This window comes from Rhineura floridana, chromosome 2 (genome assembly GCF_030035675.1).
Source record: "Rhineura floridana isolate rRhiFlo1 chromosome 2, rRhiFlo1.hap2, whole genome shotgun sequence".
Classification (NCBI taxonomy): Eukaryota; Metazoa; Chordata; class Lepidosauria; order Squamata; family Rhineuridae; genus Rhineura; species Rhineura floridana.
This window is the reverse complement of record NC_084481.1, coordinates 124,872,690-124,900,336: the sequence shown is the minus strand read 5'-3', so window position 1 is coordinate 124,900,336 and position 27,647 is coordinate 124,872,690. Positions and strand designations below refer to the sequence as shown.

General features: G+C 40.1%; 2 protein-coding genes across 7 annotated transcripts in view; both read right to left on the bottom strand.

The window, feature by feature from the left end:
* The window catches only part of PARVA (parvin alpha), a 158,811-nt gene extending 134,494 nt beyond the window's left edge, over positions 1-24,317 (bottom strand). The window contains exons 1-2 of one of the 4 annotated variants that reach the window (XM_061610444.1): positions 24,271-24,317; positions 19,701-19,879 (exon numbers count right to left, since the gene is read on the bottom strand). In XM_061610444.1, the coding sequence (XP_061466428.1) occupies positions 19,701-19,836 (136 nt within the window). In that variant the 5' untranslated portion in view covers positions 19,837-19,879; positions 24,271-24,317. Of the gene's footprint in view, positions 1-19,679; positions 19,971-20,106; positions 20,157-24,270 lie in introns of those variants that run through there. The other 3 variants (XM_061610446.1, XM_061610443.1, XM_061610447.1) reach the window with 3 other exon arrangements.
* Positions 24,278-27,647, bottom strand: part of MICAL2 (microtubule associated monooxygenase, calponin and LIM domain containing 2) — a 204,897-nt gene continuing 201,527 nt past the window's right edge. The window contains exon 35 of one of the 3 annotated variants that reach the window (XM_061610428.1): positions 24,278-24,343. In XM_061610428.1, the coding sequence (XP_061466412.1) occupies positions 24,307-24,343 (37 nt within the window). In that variant the 3' untranslated portion in view covers positions 24,278-24,306. Of the gene's footprint in view, positions 24,344-24,411; positions 26,533-27,647 lie in introns of those variants that run through there. The other 2 variants (XM_061610430.1, XM_061610431.1) reach the window with 2 other exon arrangements.

Genomic DNA, 27,647 nt, shown 5'->3' with positions numbered 1-27,647 from the left:
AAGTATCTGTCCTTAACACTTTTGCCAATAATTTTATTGTTTTAATTCTTTCTGTAAACCGCTTTGAGATATTTTACAATAAAGCGGTATATAAATGTTGTAAATAAAAATACATAAATAAATGTTGGAGTCACTGTGGACCTTGAGTCTCTTCCCACTTTTAAGAACCAAGTAATCTGCCTTATACTGATTCAGGCCATTTCGTACCATGATTTCTTCAATGCAACACCATACCAACCACAACAAGATTCCTATGAGTAAGGCAGAAAACTAAGCATCTCACAACCAGTCAGGATTCCTAACCAAAAACCAAACATATAATAAATGAAGAAATATTTATATAAGCATGACTATCAAATATATTTATTATTTACACAAACTGTAAAGATATTTATAGTGCAATCCTAGGTTTATTTATTCAGAAGCAAGTCCCAGTGTATTCAGTGGGGCTTACTCAAACAGGGACAGAAATGCAACCTCAAGTGATAAGCAACTTCATTCACACAACCCAAAATTCCGAATCATGCCACTTCACGCTGTTTTGCAACTGTTTATACTTGTTTTTTATGGTTATTGGATTTTAAATGGCTTTATTTCTTGTTGTGAGCTGCCTTGGTTTCCAACCCTACCTCACAGGGTTGTTGGAAACACTCCATACACACACACGCACATGCACACACACTGCAGATGTATAAATACATACAGCCCATATAATAGTTTACTGTCAAACCAGTTGGTCACTGCAGAAAAATCAGTATTAGTTTTTAAAAAATCAGTATTAGTTTCCTACAGAATAAAAACTGTAATACCTAAGTAAGCCCTGCCTACTTGCTTTAAAATAGGACTGGAGAAGGAACAGAAAGAGTTAGAACACAAACACAATTCTTTTTTACATTCACTCCAAAGTCCCATTGATTTTCAGCACATTCATAACCATGTCTACTCAAAAGTAAGTCCTATTGAATTCAATGGGATTTACTCTGGGCATATGGGATTAGCACTGCTTTTACAAAAGCAAGTATTGGGAAGGTTTGCAAAACACTGCCCAGGATCTGACTCCTGCACACAAGAGGAAAAAAAACTGAAATGTATATACTTACCCAATTTATGAGATTTTCAGATAAACGGGGAGGGGACCCACCATTTTCTGGCATTGCAATGAGGTTTTCTAGACACTGCCTCAGGTCAACCAAACGCAACCCTGGCTTCACTGATTGGCTGCAATCCTGAAGGGGCGGGGTTAAAGCTACAAAGTGCTATACAGTACTGTTTAAAGAAAGATTTAACAGTCGGGGGGGCGGCTGACGTTTTTATGTATATCTCGAGAACCGGGCCACCTAGAAACTTAATTTTTTTAAAATTAAAGCTGAGAATCCAGGCGACCTAAGGGGCTAAGCGGGTGCCAGATGGCATGCAAAGAATCTGGGTAAAACCCGGCTAACCATGCAATATAGCAACCCTATTCCTGAGCCTGGCAACCCTAGATCAAACCGACCCTCCCTTCTCCCTCCTATCCCCTCCCTCTTGCCCCTTCCAACCCCCTTTCTTTGCCCCTCCCTCCCCCTCCCCTTCCAATCCCTTCCTTCCACCTACTTCCCTTCCTCCTCCCCATGGTCAGTTTTACCTATCTTAAGCATGATTGCACGGAAGTAAATACCATTGAACTTTATAAGCATGCAAATGCTTAACCTGCCCTCCCCTCCCCCTTCCTTTGGCCTCCTCCAATACGCTCCTTCCCCTTCCCCTTCCCCCTCCTCTCCTCCTCCCCCATGGCCAGTTTTTCCTATCCTAACCATGATTGCAAAGGCGTAAATCCCACTGAACTCAATAAGCATGCAAATGATCAGACCTGCCTTTCCCCTCCTTCCCCTCTCCTCTCCCTTCCTCCTCCCCTGCCCACTCCAGCCCTCCCTCCCTCCCCCCCATCAGTTTTACCTATCCTAACCATGAGTAAATAGCACTGAACTCAATAAACATGCAAATGATCAAACCTGGCCTTCTCCTCCCCTCCCCCTCTTGCCTGTTCCCACCCCAGTCCTCCCCTCTGTACTTCACATATTCACAGAAATAGAAACAAAAGAAAAGGATTTCCTATAGGAAACTTCACTAAAATTGCAAAGTAAATCAGACATATTTAAAGTGACCATCTGAACTATATCAACTGTCTTAATAATGTTGCTTCCTCCCTGCTAAAACAAGATCAGAACAGCACATGTCTTCTTTCTATAATTTGGGCTGATTGCAGGTGTTGCCACCACTCACCATATGCTCAGAGGCACATGTTACCAAATTCTTCCAAGCTACACAGGAAGCAGATTGGACTGTGAAAGACCAACCCAAATGGTGTTTGCATTTTGACCAATTTGTTGGGCAGTCCAATATCTCAGAGAGGAGGTCAGGTCTCCTGCTCCCCTGGTGCATTCACTATAGCCGCGCAATTTCCCTGCTTTTTAAAGTTTGATAGAAATATCTGTGGGCTATAGGTATGTTCTTAAACCGCAAGGTTTTTTGCCTATTAGTGAATTAGTATTTGTTTCATTTCATGATTATTACTGAAAATAATTTTGTCGTAAAGAGGAGGAGGGTGTTAAAAAATGATCCACTCCGGGTGTCAAATACGCTAGGTACGCCACTGGGGTAACAGATGAAAATAAATTTGGGTAAATGGCAGTGGAATGATGGGACTAGAATATGTGACTTTAAAACCTTAATCTTTGACCCATTTTACATATTATGCAGCAGTACCAAATGTAGGAAGCTACAGCCATTCTTATGTGTGTATCTAGATAAATGTAAATATGTGACATGTTTGCATCAAATTTAGCCCTTCTTGATAGAGACATGTGCTTTCAAATAAAATGTGTCTGATGTCACAAACAGTCCTATGACCCACTGCATAAGGTTAGGATGGATGAAGCATCATGATTACCAACAGCTAGAGTCACTGTTGAAGTAGCAACATATTGGAATCAGTCTGATTTTACATCAAACTGCAGTTTCAGATTCCACTGTTAATGCACTCAAAATAGAAATAGAACATAACCAATAATTTGAAATACAAAAGGCTGTCTTCATCAACATATGACAGTGACCAATTTAAAGGTGTTGAAATTAATAAAAATAAATTTGACACAGATTTCTAGGATGAGTAATGAGGGAAATATAATTTTCTAGGATATATTCTCTGTAGAAACGTTAGTAACACAGGAAAGAAGCAAAGTTGGAACAGCAACAAACATACAAAAATATAATTCTCCATCTTTGGAGATGGCAGGTATTGCTACCACTCACCATACGCTCAGAGGCACGTTACCAAATTCTTCCAAGCTACAGGAGATCAGGTGTCCTGCTCCCCTGGTGCATTCACTATAGCTGCCAATTTCCCTGCTTTTTAAAATTTGATAGAAATGTCTGTGGGCTATAGATACATTCTTAAACCGCAAGGTTTTTTGCCTATTAGTGAATATAAACTGTCGAACAGTTGGAATGCAAGACAGCCCCTGACCCCTTACTAGCCGTCATATCCATGTAATTATATAAAACAAGATATTTACCTTTTGAATCCAGCGCTTCAAATATTATTTAATTCCAATTACACAGTGACTGAAATTACTTTTGCCTAGCAGCTATTATATTTTTTGTAATATTATTCTCATTATGAATAATCTGAATTATTTAGCATTTCTCCATTTGCAACATGAGAACTTTTTACACCAATATTTCACTATACCTACTGACTACTTTAGAACCATCTTGTGTGTAGAACACCAACATTATGTTTCATGTAAATCTTGAACCTATTAGAAAAAATATTAAAAACAAAGATACATTCAATATTTTAATACTTCTAGATCTAAATTAATGCTTTATAGCCACAACGGCCTTTTTATCCTTTGGTCAGTTATGGATCTTAGTTTAGTTTTTTCCAAAGGAACTAATGAGGGATAGGAGAATTAAACACAAATAGGAGAATAAAAGAGCTACCTTTGAAATCTCAGTGTACCTTTTTAACACTCATCAGTTTTCTGCCCAACTGAATCAATCCATTCTCGATATTCCCTTAATTTTGTCTACCACTAACCAAGCCTACAGCTGAATTAGTCACAACACAACAACGTACACATTTATATCCAAGATAGTTTGACATTAACTCTTTTAACGTTTGACAAACATGAATTGTCTTTTTAGTGCTCATCAGTTTTGCTGGCATTAGGCTTGTCTATTTGGTTGGCAATAGTAATACTCCCTAAGGGCATATATTCTAACAAACTACAGAAAAGCAGGTTTGTATTTTTTTATGTCAACAATCCACTAAGCCTCTGTTCTTTTAATTAGACATATTTGCCATTTTCAAGTGCACCATAATAATCAATCCTGAGCACAGTTATTAGCATCTGAGCTCCATTGATTTCAATCAGAGTTAAGAGTATGAAGCTTGGTACACAACTGAAGCCTAATGGAACAGGAAACAGTTTGAAGCTTTTAGGAATACAAATAGCTAAAGTGTCATACCTTGATTCAGACAAAATAAGCTTCATATTATTAGCTATATCATGAATGTGCCACTCTGTTTGGAATTTATTATGAAAATGTTTGGGAAAACTGAAGGAATTTCATTCAAATTGCAGAGACTGGGAGTTGAAAAAGTAATATGGGGAAAAAATGAAGTCCCTTTGGATTAAAAAAAAACAAACATCATGATTTTTGCCTGGTCTTCCTTTCTTCTCTGTTCCCAGTCAATGCAGTGGACAGTGTGCTTATCTGTATTAGCACAATTATTTCTTAACACTGAAACAAACCAAGATCTTATTTAAAACTGCCTAAGAAGAAGGCTAGGACTGGGGAGGGCAGCTATGAGAGAACTAGGAGAGGTCGTCAAATGCAAAGATGTATCACTGAACACTAAAGTCAGGATCATTCAGACCATGGTATTTCCAATCTCTATGTATGGATGTGAAAGTAGGACAGTGAAAAAAGTGGGTAAGAAAAACATCAACTCATCTGAAATGTGGTGTTGGAGGAGAGCTTTGCGCATAATTGGGGGTTAGAACAAATTAAACCAGAACTATCATTAGAAGCTAAAATGATGAAACTGAGGTTATCATACTTTGGACATGTAATAAGAAGACATGATTCACTAGAAAAGACAATAATGCTGGGAAAAACAGAAGGGAGTAGAAAAAGAAGAAGGCCAAACAAGAGATGGATTGATTCCATAAAGGAAGCCAAAGACCTGAACTTACAAGATCTGAACAGGTAGTTCATGACAGATGCTATTGGAGGTCGTTGATTCATAGGGTCACCATGTTTCCCAAGGCAGTTTGCTAGCCAGTGCTTGGGTTGTTCAGCAAAATATATTAAAATCCATCTAGGTCTGTGAAATACTGGTTCTACAGTTCTCTGGATTGTGACCTTAACATTACTGTGGAAATACAATTATGGGGAAAGTTTCACCATGACTATTCTATAATCTTGTGTTATCCCATGCCCCCCATGCCAGCCATTTTGTGACCTGTGTCCCCAACCCACTTTCAAATTTGAAATGTGCCTTTGATCCAAAAAGGCTGGCAACCCCTATCTTAAGTTATTCTTGTAAGTTTGGACCTTTAAAGAAACTGTGCTTTGAACTGGACCCAGAAATAGACCAGAAGCTAATAAAAGTTCTTGGAAAAAGGGGAGTTCTGACAGAACTTGAACTGCTGTATTCCAGACCAGCTGAAGTTTCCAAACACTTTTCAAAGTACCACATTTGCAATAATTCAATCCTGATGTAAGTCAGGCATGTATCACCAATGGCCAGATCCACCCCAAATAAAAATGGGCTCAGATGAGTAAAAATGGGCTTAAACTGGGCAAAATTACTTCTGCCATGGCCACAATGTGAACATCCAAGAGCAAAGCCAGATCTGAACTGCATATTTAAGTTTATTTATTTCAAGGGCACTGGAATGCTGTTTGAGACAGGTAGAATCACTGTACCCACAATGGCAGTTCTACTTATTAAGAGCACCTCTGTCTTAACTGGATTAAATCTGAATTTGTCTGGTACTTTGCCTCTGTCCAGTCCTGTACCAATCTGGTTGCTTCTTTCTATATACTTTAGGGTTGCCAGGTTCATGGCCTGCGACTGATCCCGTATCTTTAGGAGAAGAGAAAGTCAGCCAAGTGCAGGTGTTCTTGCAACACTGTAATGAGAAAAACCACAAGGTGGAATTCTCCCTTCCCCCTGCACAACTTTTAAAGATACAGAAGACCTCTTGGATGCCAGGCCCAGCCTCCAAGAGGTCTTCTGTATCTTTAAAAGTTGTGCAGGGGGAAGGGAGAATTCCACCTTGTGGTTTTTCCTCATTACAATGTTGCAAGAACACCTGCACTTGGCTAACTTTCTCTTCTCCTAAAGATACGGGATCAGTCTCAGGCCATGAACCTGGCAACCCTAATATACTTTTATTTTTTTATTATTTATTAACCTTCAAGGTGGATTACTATAATGTGCTCTATGTGGGGCTGCACTTGTGGTTGGTCCAGAAACTGCAGCTGGTGCAAAATGCAGCGGAGTAACTGCTCACTGGGGCAGGGTATCGACAGCATATCACCCCACTGCTGAAATAATTGCACCAGCTACCCATTAGTTACTGGGTCAAGTTCAAGATTCTGGTTTTGGTGTTTAAAGCCCTATACAGTTTGGGACCAGGATACCTGAAAGATCATCTTACTCCTTATATAACCAATTAGTCACTACCCTCTGCAGGTGAGGGCCTTTTGCAGATAACATCTCATCAGGAGGACCATTCCGCACAACATAGGAAGTGGACCTTTAGTGTACAGTACGGCCCCACATACGGCGGGTTACGTTCCGGACCCCTGCTGTAAAGCGAAAACTGCTGCAAAGCGGAACTCATTGAATAGAATGGTGTGCAATGCCCAAAAACTGCCATAAAAGCAGAACAAGCGCCGTATGAGTGGGGCTTTAGTCTAATTGCGTCTAATTGAGACCGCTGTATTAGCAAATCGCTGTAAAGCGAAGCGCTGTAAAGCAGGGCCCTACTGTAGTGGTACCTACCCTTTGTAATTCCCTCCCCTTAAATATTTGATAGGTGCCATCTCTGTTATCTTTTCGGCACCTACTGAAGACCTTCCTCTTTCAACAAGCCTTTTAAGTACAGACCTTATCCCAGTCTGTGTTGGAATTATTTTTAAAGATGTTTTTAAAGCTTTTTTTAAAATATGTTTTTAAAATATGTTTTGTTTTAGTATGTTTTACAGTCTGTCTTTAAGATGTTTTAATGTTTTTAGTGTTTTTGTTTGCCACCCTGAGCTCCTACTGGGAGGAAGGGCAGAATATAAATTATTGTTGTTGTTGTTGTTTATTTTTATTAGATGCTTACATAAAATGTCTCCAAGCTACTTACAATAAAAAATACACATACAAGAGTTTAAAACAAACATCAAAAAGATCATAATTATTTACTAAAAGTGCTTATTATTTATTTCTGGATATAAAATATTAAGTAAGTTGTTAGAAGCTCTTCAGATACTTTAATATGGATTAGAAGGCAGTTAAACTAGAGAGACCAGCACAAGAGATCATCCTTTGACATCAGATACTTAATCATATCTGACAATAGTGTGGCACTACAAGGGCACTTGTTGAAGTGTTACACCAAAGGGCTCTTCAACACAATCATTCCAAATGGGCTGGCAGCACCCGAGGACCTGTCACTTACTGGATTATCACCTTTCAATTATTTTTATATTCTGGGACTTTAGGAAGATGAATGAAGTTATTTGTAAGCAGACATGTCATTTTCACTTTTTTAAGGAGCAATAAAACTCAGGGGGATTACCTCCAGACCTAAAGAACTGATTAGATAGCATTCTTTTCCGGTTTTGTTTAAAAGCTAATATGTTGAACTGAATATATCAGACAAACAAAGAGATGAATTAATTAAAGGGGCTAATTAGTATAACTAATTCTGTATTCATAATTATTTATTAAACTGGCTTAGAAGGAAGACTTTGATTCAACCTTGAAAAATATGTCCACAAAGATTAATAGCTCCAAAATAATTTTTCTATCCTATTTGCAGAGCTTGGAAGATTACTTTTAAAAAGTAATAAATTACAGTTAAAGTTACATGGCCCAAAAAAGTAGCAATTACTGTTACAATTACAATTGCTCTGAAAGTAACTGAATACTTTACTTTTCCTCCAAAGTAATCACTACAATTACATTTCAGTTACTTAAAAAAAACGCCTACAAGGTGCTGGCCTTGGCTGCTGCCTAAAACAACATTAAAAATAAACAAACACATACAGAGGTAGTAGAATAATTATTTTTATTCATAAGATAGCAAAGGTGGTCTCTCCACTGGTAAGGGAGGTGGGGAGGAAGGCTGAGACCACTACTCAGATCTTTGCACATCAAACCAAGTGCAACCCCCCCCACTCAGCCAGCCAGCATAATCTCTCTCACTTAACCACCTCCCAGACCCTGCCCTGCCACCAAGTAAGGGACACTCACTCAAGCAAACATTTTCCCCTGAGATGCAAAAAAGTTAAAATACTGCAAATGCAACACAGTAGCCAGAGAGGGTGGTGGAGGCCACTTTGTGTGCCATGTGCAAACACAGTATTCACACACAAACACTCACACATTGTCATCTTTCACCTCCACAGTTCTTTATCTCCATTCTGCTGCTGCCTCCTTCTCCTTTATCCATGTTCTTGACCTCCAGATCTTTTTTCCCTCCACTCCATTCTTCACCACCACTATCTGTTTTTTTAAATAATTGTTTTTTCCACTCCACCCCGTCTCACTCTCTGCCTCCTCCCTCGTCGCCTCCTACCCACCCACAGAGCATGAGGAAAGAGCAACGCTGCACAGAAGCCCAGTTTGAGGCACATGATTTTCATCTACAAATCAGAGGAGCAGAAGACTTCCCCTGCTCCCCCCCAAGTAATGCCCAAAAGTAATTCTGGAAACGTTACAATTACTCCACAAAAGTAGTAAAATTACTCCTAGTTCTATTACAATCAAAATGTAAAGGAATTACCCACTCGTTACTCAAAAAAGTAATGAATTACAAGTAATTCGTTACTTGTAACTAGTTACTTCCAAGCTCTGCCTATTTGCCAACAGAAACGTACTGTAGCGTAATGGAGAGAACTGACGAAAACTGAGTTTAAAATCTGCTCAGCCATGAAGCATACTGTATGACCTTGCATGGGCAAAATCATCACCGCACACTCACACACCCTCCTACTCTCTCTAACCTGGCTATACCTGCTTTGGGATAGGGGAGAATTCCTAAGAATTGGAGCTGCGAAGAAGAAAAACAAAAGAAGGGGGATTAAAAGCGAGGGAAGAAAGGGAAGCAGAAAAGACACAAAATGAGAAAAACAGAGGAGAAAAAACCAGAAACAAGGAACAGGAGGTAAATAAAGAAGTAAAAGAAGCAGAAAGCGCTAGAAAGGGAAATAATAGATGAAAATCTCTGATGAAAAAGCAAGCAGAGTAAAAGAAAGGGGGCGGAGGCAAGGAAGCATATAAAACAAAGGCTTTTTACTATGCCAAAATGCAATGTGTGCAGCAGCCAGAATCCTGCAGGCAAAGGAAGTGCCTGCTGTTGGCCCTAGTTCCCTGATTCTGACTGCTACACTATTTTGTACAGCATGCAAGCGTACACTAGAGCAACAAGTTGGGTGGATGGCTTGGTAGAAACAGGGCAGAACGGAAGCAGGAGGCAAAGCTATTATCATAACTTCCATAATGTGCCATCTGAGCAAGCTGGATTACTTTGCCTAATGGTAAGAACCTGCCATACTTCTCAGCAAAAGTGCTGTGCTTTTGGAATATTCTTCCAAGGGCAGTCTTCCTAGTGCCAATGCTGTGTAATTATCGAGATGTCAAGACAACTTTTTTATGATACTTTTGGTGTGAGGTCTTGGAACCAACTGGCAGAAAAACAGGATAAAAAAAATCAATGACAACACAAACATATGCCATCCTGAACTTCTTGGATGAAGGAAGGGATAAAAATAAACCTATGAAAGAAAATGGAGCATTCCCACCACCACCCAATTTACAAGAATTCTACTAGCAACCTAGCAAGCAGCTACCAACAGGTTGAGACGGAAGTCCAGATTTCAGATCTCATTATATCAACCGTTAATTCAGTAGGTACCCTTAGGAAACTAACTATATTTACTTAGGCTGCAATCCTATGGCCTCTGAGAGGGCATTGTAGGTGCAACAGAATACATTGGATTTCTCTCTCTCCCAGAATGAGAGTTGGGGGGATTAACCTCTGGATTCCTCCTCCCCATGTGCCCTCAGCATGCCTTAGGATTGCACAATTGTTACACATCTATTTGTCTAAAATTTCTCCTACAGAGATCATGGGAGGGGGAGAGCCAGTGGCGTAGGAACTGCAATTTCCTAAGCTCTGCCAGGCTTGTACCAACCAGGATAAAAGGGTCCCCCCCTTTTAATCTTCTGTCATACTTTTTTTACATTTTTCCTTCCACAGAGAGGGAGGTCCAAAATATTCTATGGCCCTCGCAGAGTTCACAAGATTGCATCCTAACTCTCTCCTAAATGAGCTTTGGAGTTACTTTTTTAACATAACTATAATGGAGCAATTTATATCCCTATGAGCATACAGCATCTTACCGTTTCTGCATAATGTGCATCCTACTCTTTGAATATGTTCTGTGCCATTATATTCTGTTTTTAAAATCAATGAACAGAAAAGAAGACAAAATAATTGTTACTTTTAAAAAGAAAATACCTCTTTTTTGCATGAGGCAGCTTGCCCATTTAATTCATGACTAATATAGGAAGCTCAATTCCAAGGAATTTACTTACTCTAATCCTAAAGCCTCTTATGCAGATTTATGGAAAATATGAACAGAAAACTCAAGCAACTGTCTCCCACAAATAAGTCTTATTGAAACCTCAAGAGGGCTTAAACAGGCCCTTATTCAAAACTGGATCAGCCTATGCCAAAGACTGAAAATCAAAATCAAAAATTACATATACAGCTATGTTTAAAAATCATTCTGACTAAAAAGGCAGCTCATGCATCTCACCAGCATCTTGATCATGAGCCAGCTATACCTCTGCCTTGCAACTAACTGAATAGCCAATGCTGGAAGGGAAGAGAGAAGTTTCTTAGGATGCTGTTTAGGGCACTCAGAAGCAAAATGGAATTACATGGTCATTTTTCTACAACCATAAGACAATTGTGTTTAATAATCAACAGAGTCATATGTGACCTTCTCACAGATGCTGTGAATGTGAGCATCGAGATGGTCATATACATGAGGGCTGTGGAGCCAAGTGCTTCCCGGACCATTTCATAAAATATCAGTCCACAATGACCAGACCAAAAGGGGAATGTGGGGGTCCATCTTTGCTCCACTCTGCATTCAGAACAGTGGTCTGTTTGATACTTCCTTGGAACAGGTAATTAGAAATCTGTAGCCTGATTAACAGTACCCTCTCCCTCACTGTTGTCAATTAGGGTTGCTATGGCAGAAAATATCGTATCACCAGATACCATATTTAGGATTGTCAGGTGTCCGGTTTTTGCCCAGAGACTCTGGATTTTTGGGTTCCTCTCCAGGTCTCTGGGTGAGTTAGCTTAATCTCTGGACTCTCAGCTTTAAAAAAAAATAAGTTTCTAGGTGGTCTGGTTCATGAGATATACACCAAAACATCAGCAGCACACCACCACCACGCACAACCTCTGTGAAATGATCTCTTAGCTGGCTGCTCTAACCCCACCCTTTCAGGATTGTAGCCAAAAGGTCAAGTCAGGATTGTGATTAACAAGGGATTTCTGGGCCTCCAGGCAGTATCTAAACCCCACTGCAAAGGTAGAAAACTGTTGTTTTTTTCCTATTTATCTGAAAATCTCATAAATTGAGTAGTATATAGCTTTCAGCAGTACCAAAGATTTTTTCTCTTGTGTGCAGGAGACAAGCAAGTTTAAATTTTCCTGGGCTGTTGAAGAGGGCAATGTTTTGAAAACCTTCCCAATATGAAGCTTTAACTATTACTTGCTTTTCTGGGAGTAAAGCTGCAATGCTAATCCCACATACCCAGAGTAAACCCCATTGATTTCAATAGGACTTACTTTTGAGTACAACTGGTTAGGATTGCGCTGTAAATTAATGGGACTTTTGAGTGAACATAGCAAAAGATTGTGCTTGTGCTGTAAATCTTCCTTTCTCACTCCAATCCTATTTTTAAACCTATTAGGCAGGGCTTACATAGGTATCACTGTTTTATTATGTCAGAAACTAATACTGATGTTATTTTTTTAAACAAAATGTTCTATAATGACAAACTGGTTTTGACAATAAACTATTATATGGGGTCTATGTATTTTTACATCTCCAGTGGGTGTGTATATGGAGTTTTCCCAACAACCCTTTGAGGTAGGATTACTGACTGGAAACCAAGGCAGGTCACAACAATCCCTTTAAATTGCAATAACCATAAAAAATATAAACAGTTGCAAAACAGCTAAAAGTGGCATGATTCTGACTTTTGGGTTGGGAGAGTGTTCCTTATCACTTGAGGCTGAAGTTCTGTGCACCTTTTCCTGTTTGAGTATTTATTTTATTTTATTTATTTATTTATTTTCATTTCTAGACCACCCATAGCTAATAGCTCTCTGGGCGGTGTACAAAACAGGATTAAAATACAATATAGAATAAAATCAGTAACAGAAGGACACATTAAACTAAAAACATTAAACATAAAGCATTAAACATTAAAACATTAAAATGCCTGGGAGTACAGCCATTGTACATTGGGACTTGCTTCTGTAAACAATCACAGAACTGCACTACAAATATCTTTACAGGTTGTGTAAATAATAAACATCTTTGACAGGCATGCTTATATAAACATTTCTTCATACTATATCCTGATAAGTATCTGATTTCACACTATGGTTGTACATTATTACTTCCTTTACATTTTAATTGTGCCCTTCTTCCTTTGCTGGTCATAGTTCCCCTCTGTTGTTTTCATCCTAGGGGGCAGATTAGGCTGAGAGATGGTGGGTAGCCCACGGTCACCCAATGAACTTTATAGCTCATTTCCATATTTAAAAATTTCCATTTTAAAAAGTGCTGCCCTGGGCTGCTGCTGGGAGGATGCGTGGGATATAAATCAAATAATAATAAAAAATTTACATGCAGGCAAACTTTACTAAGTAGATCCAACAATACATTTAAAGCATATACAACTTGCATTTAAAACACATGATTTCCCTAAAGAATCCTGGGAAGTGTAGTTTCCTCCTCAGTTATTGTTCCCACTACCCTTACCAAACTACAGTTCCCATGATTCTGTGGTGGGATTCATTAGTGAATTGAAAACAACAACTTTAAAAGATACTTTTTCAAACAGGGATAAGGGTTGTAGCTCAGTGGCAAGAGCATATGCTTTGTACAAAGGTCCAAAATTCAATTTCTGGAAAAGACTATTGCCTGGAATTCTCGAGAGCCAATGCTAGTCCATGTCATCAGTACTGAGCTAGATAGTATCAAATGGCCTGAGTTCGTATAAGGTAGATTCCTTTGTTCCTAAAAGTGGAAAGAGACTCAGGGGCCACAGTGACTCCAAAATTTATTTATGTATTTTATTTACAACATTTATATACCGCTTTATTGTAAAAAATCTCAAAGAGGTTTACAGAAGGAATTAAAACAATAAAATTATTGCAAACACAGTTAAAGACAGGTATTTAAAAACATTCAAAATAATAAAAATCAACAATGAGTTAAAAAGAGATAAAAAACACAATAGCTTCTACATGTTTTTAGGAGGTGACAAGAGTACACTGAAGGCAGGAAGTTCCAAAGTATAGGTTCTGCCACACTAAAGGATTGATTTCTTGTAAGAGCAGAATATGTACTATGTGGCACCCATAACATGAAAAACATACCTTGAACTTGGCCTGGTAGCAAATCAGTGCCATGTACCAGTTACAGTGTTGGACTAGGACCTGGGAGACTAGGGTTCAACTCCCCACTCAGCCATGAAGCTTGCTGGGTGACCTTAGGCCAGTCACCATCTCTCAGCCTAACCTACCTCACAGGGTTGTTGTGGGGATAAAATGGAGAGGGAGGAGAACCATAAACGTCACCTTCTACCTGCCTGTGTAGACTAAATGTTTTTGGCAGGTGCTGAAAAGAGTACAAAGAAAGCGCCTGTCTAATGTCAATAGGCAGGGAGTTCCAAAGTGTAGGTGCTGCCACACTAAAGGGCTGATTTCTTACAAGAGCAGAACAAATACTGTGTGGCACCTGTAACATGGAAAGCACACCTTGAACTTGGCCTAGTAGCAAATCAACAGCCAGTGTAGAGGTATTATGTGCTGATAAGGTCTCACTCTTGTCAGCCATCATGCCATAGCATTCTGCACTAACTGCAGCCCCCAAGTCAGATTGTGTTGCATGGGAATTTCTGTGACCTTGGCTGACTGGCTGCCAGGATTTTTTTAGTTTTGATTTTTGGTTAGGAATCCTGACTGGTTGTGGGATGCTGGGTTTTCTGCTTTACACATAGGAATTTTGTTGTGTTTGGTATAGTACTGCATTTAGGAAATCATCACTGTTTTTTGTTTTTGTTTTTCTGTTTGAATTTCATTTACCTTTAACCTCACACCCTTACATCCATAGAAGCAACAACAGTGGTTCCATGCACTCAGCTCAACCCCCTTAAACCCACTGATGATGCATCTTGTTGGTTGTATGACAGTTTCTTTCTTGCCCAATAGTGGTAAAAGAGAATTCACACACTGGGAAGAGTGGCTGCAATTGCTGTTGCTCCCAAGCTTTATAGCAGCCCACAGGGTAGACAGAAAAGAGTAAAGAATCTTCTTACTCTTTTCTTAAACCTCTTTCTGAAGTGAAGGGTCAAATCCGTAAAGAAGTTTGGAGCAGCTATGTGAAAAGGTACAGGGCATTCCAGGCAGGGGGTTGCCAACTCTGCTTGGATATGGACATCTTTGCAGAGGATCCCTAGCCAAGCTTTACGAACAGCACAATCCAATAATAAATGTCATCAGGCCATTTAGAGATACAAAGGGGTATATGAGATAAAAGGAAATGACACAACTGGGATTAGGTATCACAAATTTCCAGACAAAGAGCATCAAATAAAATCAGATCTTCCTTATAGTTTTGGATATTCCTTTACCTTCTCCAGGTGGGGGTCCTGAATCAATACCTTCCACTAGCCAGCAACTGTTTCAAAAGATCCAGTAAGCTATCAAGACCATCTTAACACTTAAATCCTAAATCTCATTTACTACTAAAGACCTACTGATTTTAAATGAAAGTTATACAAGTCAAATTCTACTAGCTTCATTTATACTCAATACTGTTTAAAAAATCTCAAGTTGTCCATTTCCTGCAATGGAGTGGCTTGTGCAAGAGTTTAAAGTATTTTTATTCTTTAAAAAGTTGCCAGAGCTAATAACTAAACAAGCATAAGCTACTGATTCCACCCCTCCCTTCTCAAAATGTCATCCATTGTTGATGTAATGCTAAGGAAAGGAGACCCAATTTATTCTGCATTCTGATTATCTGATATTTTTACAACCTACAGACCATTCAAATAAACACCAGATCATCTCAAGCAACACCAGGTTCACCTCTTGGGTAGGCCAAAACACAAGCTTTTCAACTGCAGCAGCAAGATAACAGCAAGGCCAAAGAGAGAAAGAAAAGGGTATTACAAAAGCTAGAGCAAGATTCGTTTTTCTTGCATCATCAAAACCAAATAAGCCAAAGAGAAGAGTGGGCAAATTACTTCAATTGAAGTCATATCAATTGGGAAGCTGACTGAGACCATACACTGTACCATAATTGCCCTCCATCAAATGTATGGGTCCAAACTGTCTGTTTTCCATCTGCTCCTACACCAATTTAAGCAATTTTGAACTTTGCTCTCCCCTGGTGAATGTATCACAGATTTATTAGAATGTCAGGGTCCAATTGTTGAGATTCTCTAAGGCAGGTTATTACAAGGTGTGGATTTTTGATGTCCGTCAGTCAAGCCCAGGAACACTGAAGGAGCACAATCAATGCAGCTTTTCTCACCCTGGAAACCCATAATATAAGATAATGAAATACTCCAAGAAAAGGGGGAAAGGATGGGGGATTATTCTCTCTTACCATTACCTCTAAGACTTCCCTGCTAATGGTTCCGACACCAAAAAGAGGTTTTTAAAATACTGTATTTCTAACTGCCACAAATCATCACTGCTAATACCATGGGCTTTATAGATTCATGTTCTCCTCGTTATAAGAATGGGACCTCTGTTAATCTAATGTCATGAATGAGTTAATAAACCTTTTCATACTTATGACCCTACTCACTTATGATGTGTGTAGCATAATAAGTATAAAGTCTATTATCTAAGTACACAGAGATCTTTCTTACAAAAGTGTTTCAGAGATTACCAGTGGAGTTTGTTCTTACTATATCTATATACATACAGATATACATACACAGACCCTAGATGGGACACTGTACTTTGCATATTGCCATTGTTTTTCGACATATGATTGGTTGATGACATAGGTCATCTTTGAATTGAGTACAACCCAGCACTTCTTGAAAAACAAATCAACTGAAGCCACAAATTCATTTTACTCACAAATATTCTTGTATGCTAAATATTAACCCTGAATACTTGCAGCCACAGGAACCACTTTTTATGTGAAACCTTGGCCATGTCACATTGTGTCACATTACCACACAGTTCAAGCAAGGTTTGACCATAAGCAATGGGATTCGGGATCAGGGTATGTGTGTGGTATAATGTGTCACACAACATTATAACAAAAGCTAGCACAACATCTTTCCTAAGCATCCTGACTATCAACATTTGAGCGGAACTATTTTCAAGATCTGAAAAGTATTATTTATGTTGGATGCTTTTCTGCCTGTAGGAGCTTATATATCAGTTAAAGCAAACACGAAATAGTTTATTCAATAACAATGCTAACGAATTACAGATATGATCCCAAGTATTTAGATATGTGATGCATGTGTGTCGTGATTTAACTGCCATTTTTATTAATTCAACAGTTCAATAAACATTGCACAAGTTTCTGGGGCACATTCCGGAATGCGCACACAGTTCACTCAGAGCACTAGCCAGGCATGTTAGGCCTCATCCTCACTTTTGTGATGTAGCTAGTATCACTTCACTTAGCTACTGACCATCTAGATCCAGGTAGGGCACTTCATCAAGTTCCTGGCCAACTACATCTCATATATTTGTTGCTACCACTCAAACCTTTCTCCTTGCACCACTGAGCATTTAGGCAAAAAATATTTAGGTAAAATGATTTGTCACAGAACACCTAACTTACTGTCACCTCTTTGGCATGTGATTGCTAGACATTAGACAATCATCAAGATACTCAGACCAGTTTCTTTAAAATAAACAATTTTTTCAAGAAAAACAAAAATTCAAAATATCTAAATGTAAAATCTATCTTGGCAACATAAGGTTTGGGAAACTGGCAGCTAATTAAAAATACAACTTTTTCCTTTGTCCCAAACTGTCCTATTATAACTGTTTACCTGTAACAATTTTCTCTAAAATATCAATACCCCTTTTGCATCTAAAACCCTTGTCAGCAGTATCTCTTCTCTGTGCTCTCTTTCATAACCCTTATCAATTGTTTAACTCTAATTGCTCACTCTAGTTCTTAACACCTAATTCTCCCTCAAGATTCTAAAATGGCTTTGCTTCACTAACTTAGTGTAGGGCCAATCCCATCAATCAAATAAAAGATTCCAATTACCTTTAACAACATCACAATTTACAATAAATCATACCACTATACAATCCAACACTAGCTATCTAATTACAGTTCATTTTGTCACATATGTACAAAGATTGAACCCTAGAACATATAAAGCACTCCCCTGTAGTTGTGTGTTGCAGAGGTGAGTTGCTTGTAGCGGGCAACCTATTTTTCAGGGCACCTTGTTTGCTATTACTGATTTTCCCATTTGACAGATTGAAAATCAGTGAAGAAGAGAATTGAAGGATATACACATATAATATGAATAATTCAATTATAAACACAAGTATTTCGCTGGATCAATGCAAAGTATAAGCAGTATAGTAGTTATCTAAAAAGCATCTAAATATTAGAACTGATAGGAAGTATCTTTGCTGACTGACTACTGTTCTCTTGGGCTGCTCTGAGTATAATTTGGAAACACAGCAGAAACATTTACTTGATTATGGTGATGCCTCCATTAATTAAATCAAGGCTGAAATTTATAAAACTGAAGGATTTCCTCATCAAGTTTTGTGTTTTTCTGAAATCAAAGAGGCAATGATAACATTCTGAATAATCACCACTACCCTGTGCCCCCCAAAAAACAATATTCCCAGTAGAAATGTTCTCCCGCTAATTTCATTAACTTCAAAGGGCTGAGGTGTGCCTAATTCTGCCCAGGTCAGGTTTTCATGTGACAGCAAGAATGAGAAGTTTTTCCAGAGTTTATACAGGGAATTTGTGCAGCAGGAAGAAGTGCAGAGGTAGACACAGCAACTAAGAATATAGTATTTTATAACCATATGAAATCAGTAACTGGATCAGAAGATTCAGAAGGTATGATATGCCTCTGATTCCAAAGCAGGAGACAGAGGTGGACCTTGAAAATGCACCTTGCCTGGCCTTCCCTTCTCAAGCATGTCCTTCATACTGTATAGAGTTGCATGCTGCCTCTGTGTGTAGTGGAGGGAGACAGAAAGTTATTAGAGGGCTTGCAGCTCCTCTTAGCTGGTGCATCCTTAATACATTTGCTAAATCTTGCATATAAACGAATGAGATGAATGAATGAGATGCTAGTCTTCGAGGTGTGAGCATGTGTCCAAAGAACTAGAATACACTTGTATCACAGAGCTTGACAGTACACAAAGGGCTACGTATGTGTACCAGAAATATGTTTAATTAATATTACACTTCCTCCAGCTGTAATTGCATATACAAACACAATAGCCTCCCTATGCTTCCCGAGAATGCTGTGCTCCGCTGTTGCCAGGAATGCCCCCCTCCCCACCCAATTTTAGAGAACAAGCACTGAGCTCCCATTCTAGGACGTTTCTTCCCAGCAGGCAGCGCACCACACACAGCGTTTGCAATAAGGCCTCAGGCTCCAAGACGTGCGAAAACAAGGCTCCGACTGGGAGCTTTGCCAGCTCGCTCTACTCCTGCAGGGTGCGCGAAGTCCCAGCTAGGAACTTTTAGTGAGGCGAAGATGTCAAAAATTGGCCTGGGGAGGAAGGAGAGAATTCTCCGCTTTAGGACGGGGTGGGCAAGTTCCTGGTATAATAAGGCTGAATAAAAAGCTGAGGGAGCTCAACCCAGCAGCAACGACAGCTCCCTGCCAGCGCTCCAGGCTACATTTTTCCAGAATGACGCTTTCCTTGAGGCGGCACGCCCAGCCCAGCGGCCCCCACAAGCCACCTCTCGTTAGCCCAACCCAGACACTTCCAACTGAGGGCAGCGCAGGGCACCTTTGACTGTTCGCTCCCACCCTCCCTCTCCTCCACGCCCCTCCCCCTTCCATATTAAAGGCATAGCGCAGAAAATGACGAATAGTTGACACCCACACGCACTTTTTTTCTCCGCCTATTCACCTTCTTTTGCTTTTTTTCTCCTGGCCAAAGTCCCTCCGAGTTTGCCCAAAAAGGAGTCATCTTTCTTCCGGGAAGGGGGCGACTTGGGAGTTGGAGATTTGGGGGCGGAGGGCGATTTCTGAGGCGAGGTTGCCATGGTTGTTGTTGGTGGCGGTGGTGCCACAACAGCGCACCCAAGCCTTGGGGAAGAAGAGCAGATTAGAGAGACCCTGCTGGAGTCACTCACCAGCGGCTAGTCCCTATTCCCAACGGAAGCGGAATTATTCCAAGCATTTGAGGCTCTGCTCGCTCTCGCCCTCCTTCCTTCCTTCTTCCCTCCCTCTCTCCCTTGGCGCACACCCAGAGAAGGATATTCTCTCCCGCGCACGCACACATGCATGGACTCGGAGGCACAGCTATCGCTCACCAGGCCAACGCTGCCCCCCTTCCTCTTCCTCCTGGTCCTGTAATAATAAATCCTTTGGGGCATAAATTGCTATCTCCGTTAGTCTCGTAGGCAAAACGAGGGACCCGGAGACGAGCAGCTCAGGATCCTAAGCAGGTTTACACGGGAAACAGCCGCCACATTTGCTTTTAATAGGACTTGTCGATTAATGTGCAGAACGATCTTGTGTATGTTTATTCGGAAGTAAGTCCCATTCCGTTGGATAGGGCGCACACCTCAGAATTGCAATCCTAAAGTTTCCTAAGGTGTAAAGGGGTTGATTTTGAACGGGACCTTGTGAGTCTCCATTCTGAGTAAACAGGTTATGAGACAGTTGAAGTGAAACCAAAAATGGGACAAGTTGAAAACGGATTCAAAAATTAATTTTGCACAGACTGCCAATCACATGCTGGAGCCTGTTGCCATAAAATTTATCAAGATAAAGAAGATGGACTAGAATTGTATGATGATGGTTAATCCGAGAAGGGGTTGTTTAGGCTGGGGGATTCCGGGTTTTTTAAAGTAATATAGTACCTTTTATAGCAGCTTTGTCTTTTTCAAAATAGGCTACAGCTACACTAAAATTAATTTCTCAGTCCAGTCACAGTGAGAAAGAATTAGTTATACTTAAATTTATTTGAAATCATTGGTATGCTTCCAAAGAACCACATGACTAGTTCTATAAGCCAAAGACAGTTTTGGACGAGTTTCTTGAAAAATAAGCCCCTATGTTGCATGTCAGACACCTTTTGAAATGGGGGAATTTCAAAAACAGTTTTTGGTATACAATGGTATGGGCTACTGTTCAAAGGAAGAATAGGTAGGCCTTCTTAGGTCTTTGGATTTTGACCTCTGGGTTTTAAGATAATTTCTAGTCCATTTATTTAAATATAGCTTAGTCATTAATATGAGAGCCAGTGTGGCATAGTGGTTAGAGTGTTGGACTACGACCTGGGAGACCAGAGTTTGAACCCGCACACAGTCATGAAGCTTGCTAGGTGACCTTGGGCCACTCACTGCCTCAGCCTCAGAAGAAGGCAATGGTAGATCACCTCTGAATACTTTTTACCATGAAAACCCTATTCATAGGGTCACCGTAAGTCAGAATTGACTTGAAGGCAATCCATCCATAGTCATTAATAACTTCCTCATAACTTTTAAACCACACTGAACATTCTAGTTTTGTGAAGATAAACTTCCTGTAGAACTGGGATTCCCAGGGTACTTTATTTATTATTTGATTTATATCCTGCCTTTACTCCCAGCAGGAGCCCAAGGCAGCAAACAAAAGCACTAACACTTTTGTTGTTATGTGCCTTCAAGTCGACTACGACTTATGGTGACCCTATGAATCAGTGACTTCCAACAGCATCTGTCATGAACCACCCTGTTCAGATCTTGTAAGTTCAGGTCTATGGCTTTCTTTATGGAATCAATCCATCTCTTGTTTGGCCTTCCGCTTTTTCTACTCCCTTCTGTTTTTCCAAGCATTATTACCTTTTCTAATGAATCATGTCTTCTCATTATGTGTCCAAAGTATGATAACCTTAGTTTCATCATTTTAGCTTCTAGTGATAGTTCTGGTTTAATTTGTTCTAACACCCAATTATTGGTCTTTTTTGCAGTCCATGGTATCCGCAAAGCTCTTCTCCAACACCACATTTCAAATGTGTTGATTTTTCTCTTATCAGCTTTTTTCACTGTCCAACTTTCACATCCATACATAGAGATCGGAAATGCCATGGTCTGAATGACCCTGACTTTAGTGTTCAATGATACATTTTTACATTTGAGGACCTTTTCTAGTTCTCTCACAGCTGCCCTCCCCAGTCCTAGCCTTCTTCTGATTTCTTGACTATTGTCTCCATTTTGGTTAATGATTGTGCCAAGATATTGATAATCCTGACAAGTTCAATGTCCTCATTGTCAACTGTAAAGTTGCATAAATCTTCTGTTGTCATTACTTTAGTCTTTTTGACGTTCAGCTGTAGTCCTGCTTTTGTGCTTTCCTCTTTAACTTTCATCAGCATTCGTTTCAAATCATTACTGGTTTCTGCTAAGAGCATGGTATCGTCTGCATATCTTAAATTATTGATATTTCTCCCTCCAATTTTCACACCTCCTTCATCTTGGATCCAATCCAGCTTTCCGTATGATATGTTCTGCGTATAGATTAAATAAATAGAGTGATAAAATACACCTCTCACACCCTGTCCGATGGGGAACCAATCGGTTTCTCCATATTCTGCCTCTTGTGCAGAGTATAGGTTGCACATTAGGACAATCAGATGCTGCGGCACCCCCATTTCTTTTAAAGCATTCCATAGTTTTTCATGATCTACACAGTCAAAGGCTTTGCTGTAATCTATAAAGCACAGCATGATTTTCTTCTGAAATTCCTTTGTCTGTTCCATTATCCAACGTATGTTTGTGATATGATCTCTGGTGCCTCTTCCCTTTCTAAATCCAGCTTGGACGTTTGGCATTTCTCGCTCCATATATGGCAAGAGCCTTTGTTGTAGAATCTTGAGCATTACTTTACTTGCATGGGATATTAAGGCAATAGTCCAATACTGCATTCCCTGGGATCCCCTTTCTCTGGAATTGGGATGTATATCGAACACTTCCAGTCTGTGGGCCATTGTTTAGTTTTCCATATTTCTTGACAGATTTTAGTCAAAATCTGGAAAGATTCAGTCTCAGTAGCTTGTAGCAACTCTATTGCTATGCCATCTATTCCTGGTGATTTGTTTCTTCCAAGTATTGTAAAAACAGCTTTCACCTCACATTCTAAAATTTCTGCTTCTTCATCATATGGTTCCTCCGTGAATGAATCTGTCATCCTGGCATCTCTTTTATAGAGTTCTTCAGTGTACTGCTTCCATCTTCCTTTTATTTCATCTCGGTCAGTCAGTGTGTTCCCCTGTTGATTATTCAACATCCCTACTCTTGGTTTAAATTTCCTTTTCGTTTCTCTAATCTTTTGGAATAGGGCTCTTGTTCTACCCTTTTTGTTGTCCTCCTCTATTTCTATACAGTAACTATTGTAATAGTTCTCTTTGTCCCTACGTACTAGTCACTGTATTGTTGCATTTAGGGTTCTGAACGTGTTTCTATCTCCTTTTGCTTTTGCTTTCCTTCTCTCTTGAACCATTTGAAGAGTTTCTTCAGTCATCCATTGGGGTCTTTCTCTCTTTTTAACTAGAGGTATTGTCTTTTTGCATTCTTCTCTGATAACGTCTCTGACTTCATTCCATAGTTCTTCTGGTTCTCTGTCAACTAAGTTTAAAGCCTCAAACCTGTTCCTTATTTGATCTTTATATGCTTCTGGGATGTTATTTAAATTGTATTTTGGCGTTATGATTGCTTTGTTGGTCTTCTTTAGCTTTACTCTGATTTTCGATACGACCAGTTCATGATCTCTACTGCAGTCTGCTCCTGGTCTTGTTTTTGGAGAAAGTATGGAACTTCTCCATCTTCTGCTTCCAATTATATAATTACGTCATTTTTAACATAAATGTTTATGTAAATCCATGGAAATTAATGGATAATAGTGATTTTAATCACGAAGATAATTATGTAAAATCGGGGGGAAATTAAAAAAAACCTGTGCCAATTACAGCCGTGGCCTGCTGCAAGAAATCAGTGCCAGTCCAAAAAGACAGTGGACTGTCACATTCAGTCAAAATCCAGTACTCAGTCCGATTTAGCGGATATTCTTCCCCTTCCCTACTGTAAACCAAAGGTAAATGTATCCTCCAGACCTCAATTGGAATGATTTGGTAGCAGATGAGGCTCACCAGATGATCCCCACTTTCTGCAGCTGCTTTGTCTTTCTCTACTCCATCAGATTCTCAAATTGCTCTTAAATCTACCCATCTTTTCAAATGATAGTTTAGTATCTGCTCATACACTCTTCTGGTCTATTACTTTTCAGCAGGTCCCAAATCAACCTTCAAACTGCATTTTAAATTCAGGAATTCAGACAAACCAACCACCTTGCATGGCTTCAAACTAACTCTGGCAGTCATCGGTATTGTATATGGCATGTCTCTCTAACATGACGAATGTTCCGTGAGGGACACGTGCATCTAAAATCCAATTGACTTAAAATACAACAAAGTTTCAATACTGTACTTTGCTCACCATCAATGGGCATTTTCTCTTTCAATTCTCCTCCAGTTAGTTTTGTTGATCCTCAAATTCCAGCTCTTTGGCTCTAGACACATGAATAATAGAGACTCAGCTATGACAACTGATCAGTCTTTAATATTTTTATTAATACTATGTAAAGGTGGTATCAAGACATTTGTCTTTGTCAGGAAGATTAATGGCCAGGCAAACCAAGACCATATGGTCAGTGCAATACCTTCCCATTTGAACACACCAACTGCCCCCACCAACATACAGATACTAATATTGGATCAGTGCCAGAATTCCAGAAGAGGCAACATATATAAAGAACAGCCAATGACTGAAAAGAAAGGCTGCTCCACACATTAATGTAATGGAACACAAGAAGCAATCTTATACTGACTTAACCCAATTGCTCCATCTAGCTCAGTATTGTCTATTTATTTATTTATTTATTTTATTTATTTATTAAACTTGTATACTGCCCCATAGCCGAAGCTCTCTGGGTGGTTTACAATAACCAAAAACAAATACAATTTAAAATACATCTTTTAAAAAACAATTTAAAACACAATTTAAAAATTTAAAACAATATAGAACTATACTGACTGGCAGTGGCTCTCTAGGGTTTCGGCAAGGGACATCCCCAGATGCAGATGGAGATGCCATCGATTGAACCAGGGACCGTCTGCACGCATGGCAGATGCTCTTAGCCAGTACTTTTGTTGTTGTGAAAAAATGAAGAACTGGTACTCATACATTGATTAAAGTGTTGTGGGTGCCAGCAGAAAATGGTTGCCAGGGGCAGCCAATAAAGAGGTGCTGATACTCCATACCAGCGAATACCATCATAAAAAAAACATTGCTCTTAGCACTGCGCTACGGCTCTTCCGCAGGGTCAGGGTGGCACAGTATATGTACAACAACTCAGACTAAGCTCAGCCAAGAAGCTTACTGGTAAACCATGGGCCAGTCACCATCTCTCAGCCTAACAGGATTATTGTGAAAATAAAATGGGATAGCCCACTGCATCTTGGAAGAAGGGTGGGACAAAAATTAAATAAGTACAAATGTGATGCCTGTTGCATGTACACTCAGCAAGGGCCCACCACCAGCTTCATCATGTATTTATTTATCCTTCACAATGCTCATGACTGAAAATATGAATTTGTTACACACGTTACTTTTTTATTTTCTTGCTGTTTACATGAAACATTTTCATTATACACTTTAAAATATGACCTTTGAAGCAACCCTCAGAGCTATAAAATTCCACTTAGAAACCTGTTATGTGCCTTGCCCCCTTCCAAAACCCAACTCTGCAAGTGAAGCTTACAAGTGAAAATTTGTTTACAAGCAAAAATAGTTGTCAGCTCTTCACTGAAACAGCAGTGTCGGTGGGGGTGCAGGCAGGGCTGGAGATTCCTTGGTAATTGCCAGGCCGTAAGTCCTCAGCCGGCAGCTTGGCTATAAATCTGCCAGGCTAGCAAGAAGGAAGCAAGATAAGGGCAGAGGCTGTTCAAAGCTTACATGCCAAGCCAGAAATCCAGAAGAGATGTCAGTGAAGGTCCGGGTCTAGTTTGCCGAGAAATCAGTCCAAGTCAAGGTTCAGGGGATAGGAAGACACACAGTGGTCACGCCTGACGTTGTAGTCAGCAACAAGCTGAAGCCAAGGTTTGACTTTTAAGGAGCAGGTTTGTCAGCAGGTGTGAGCCATCAGCGTTTTGGCCTTAAGTGGACAGGCTTGCCCCTCTTCTGCCTGACCTCCTGTTGTCTACGTTCTGCAGGTGAGGGGGGAGTATCCCATTCACTGTCTGCGTCTGGCTGAAGGGCTTCAGCTGTGTCTGGGGTGCTCTGCAGCTGAGGGGGAGAAGGAGCTGGGCCCTCAGGAGTTTCCTCCATTTCTCCTTCTGGGTCTGCTGCTTCTGGGTCTGCTGCTGTTACTCCCGAGTCATCCTCGTCTGATGAGTCCTCTGACGGGGCCATGACAATAGTTTAGCATTTGCATGTTCTGGACAAGACTTTCTTTGTCATTCCTGAGAATAACTGCTTCTCAGAATATTCATGTTAACCATGTAGTTAGTCAAATTTGTTTGCTAAAAAACCACAAGGTAGGCTGAGGTACGTTTTAGCATAAGTGGTTCCCAGTACTCTGGACCCCATGATGTGTAATGAAATTTTGTCTGATCCCTTGGGCTGTTAAAGCAAATACAGAAGCCCTGTATGCAGTGTATTTCTCTCCCTCATTCCTGTTCTGTTGTTTTTGGAGCCCTCCTGGTAACAAAATGAGAAGTAGCATACGTACATTAAATATGAGGTATTATATTTACTGTATGTTTGTCCACCACCTCCCACCCCCTGCCCAGGATCCATTGGTTGTATTAATTATGTCCTACTCAGAGTAGACCCACTGAAATTAATAAACCTAAGTTAGTCATGTTTATTAACTTCTGTGGGTCTACTCTGAGCAGGACGAGCATTGAATATCATCCTCTGACCACCAATATACTCTAACCTCAAAGAATATTGGGTAGAGCCATTGCTACAAGAGTTCAGATTCCCTTTTCATCACTGGACTCCTCTCCTGGACTTGTCCTTTCTCCTGTTCCCTACCCCCTCTTTCCTTATGTTCCACCAATCTCCTGTTATAGGCTCGCCATTAGAACCTGTTGTTCCTTACCCTGACACCAATATCTCTGTTTCTTGTTCCCTTTTTATTTGCTCAAAATGTGAGGGTCCCCCCCACCTCAAATCCCTTTCTTCTCAACTTTCTTTGAATGCTGCTTTAGAAGGCACACCCTCTTATCTCTGTCCCCCCAAACCGCCCAATCTGCGAGCAGGTGTAGAATGCATCCTGACAATTCTCCTTCTCTCTATTCTCCTGCTTCTTTCAGCTATCCTCTTCCTGATTCCTCATCAAGCCTATGCCTTCGTCTCTACGTTTCAGTTTTCTCTCTACATGCTGAGAGGAGAGGTGCATGACCTGATTTATTGCTGGTGGAGCCTCCTGCAAAGACCTACACAGGCAGCTACTTCCTCCTCACACAGGTAGAAATAGTGAGCAGCCAAACTACTGACCCAACTCTTCTGGTGCAGTCTTTAAGAGTAGCCATCTCTCTCCCACCCTCCTTCTGAAAAATATCACCATGTTAGTGTGTCTAAGTCCACTCCCTTGGCTGCATTCTTTAAACAAGGGCATGCCTGACTGAGCTAAAGAATTGCTAATTGAAAAGGTCTTTTATTATTTGTTACATGTATATCCTGCTTCACCTCCAGAGAGCTCAAAGCAACATACACAGGGTAAAAACATAAGAAGAGCCCGCTGGATCATGCCAGTGGCCCATCTAGTCTGGCATCCTATTTTCTCAGTGCCCAACGAGATGCCTATG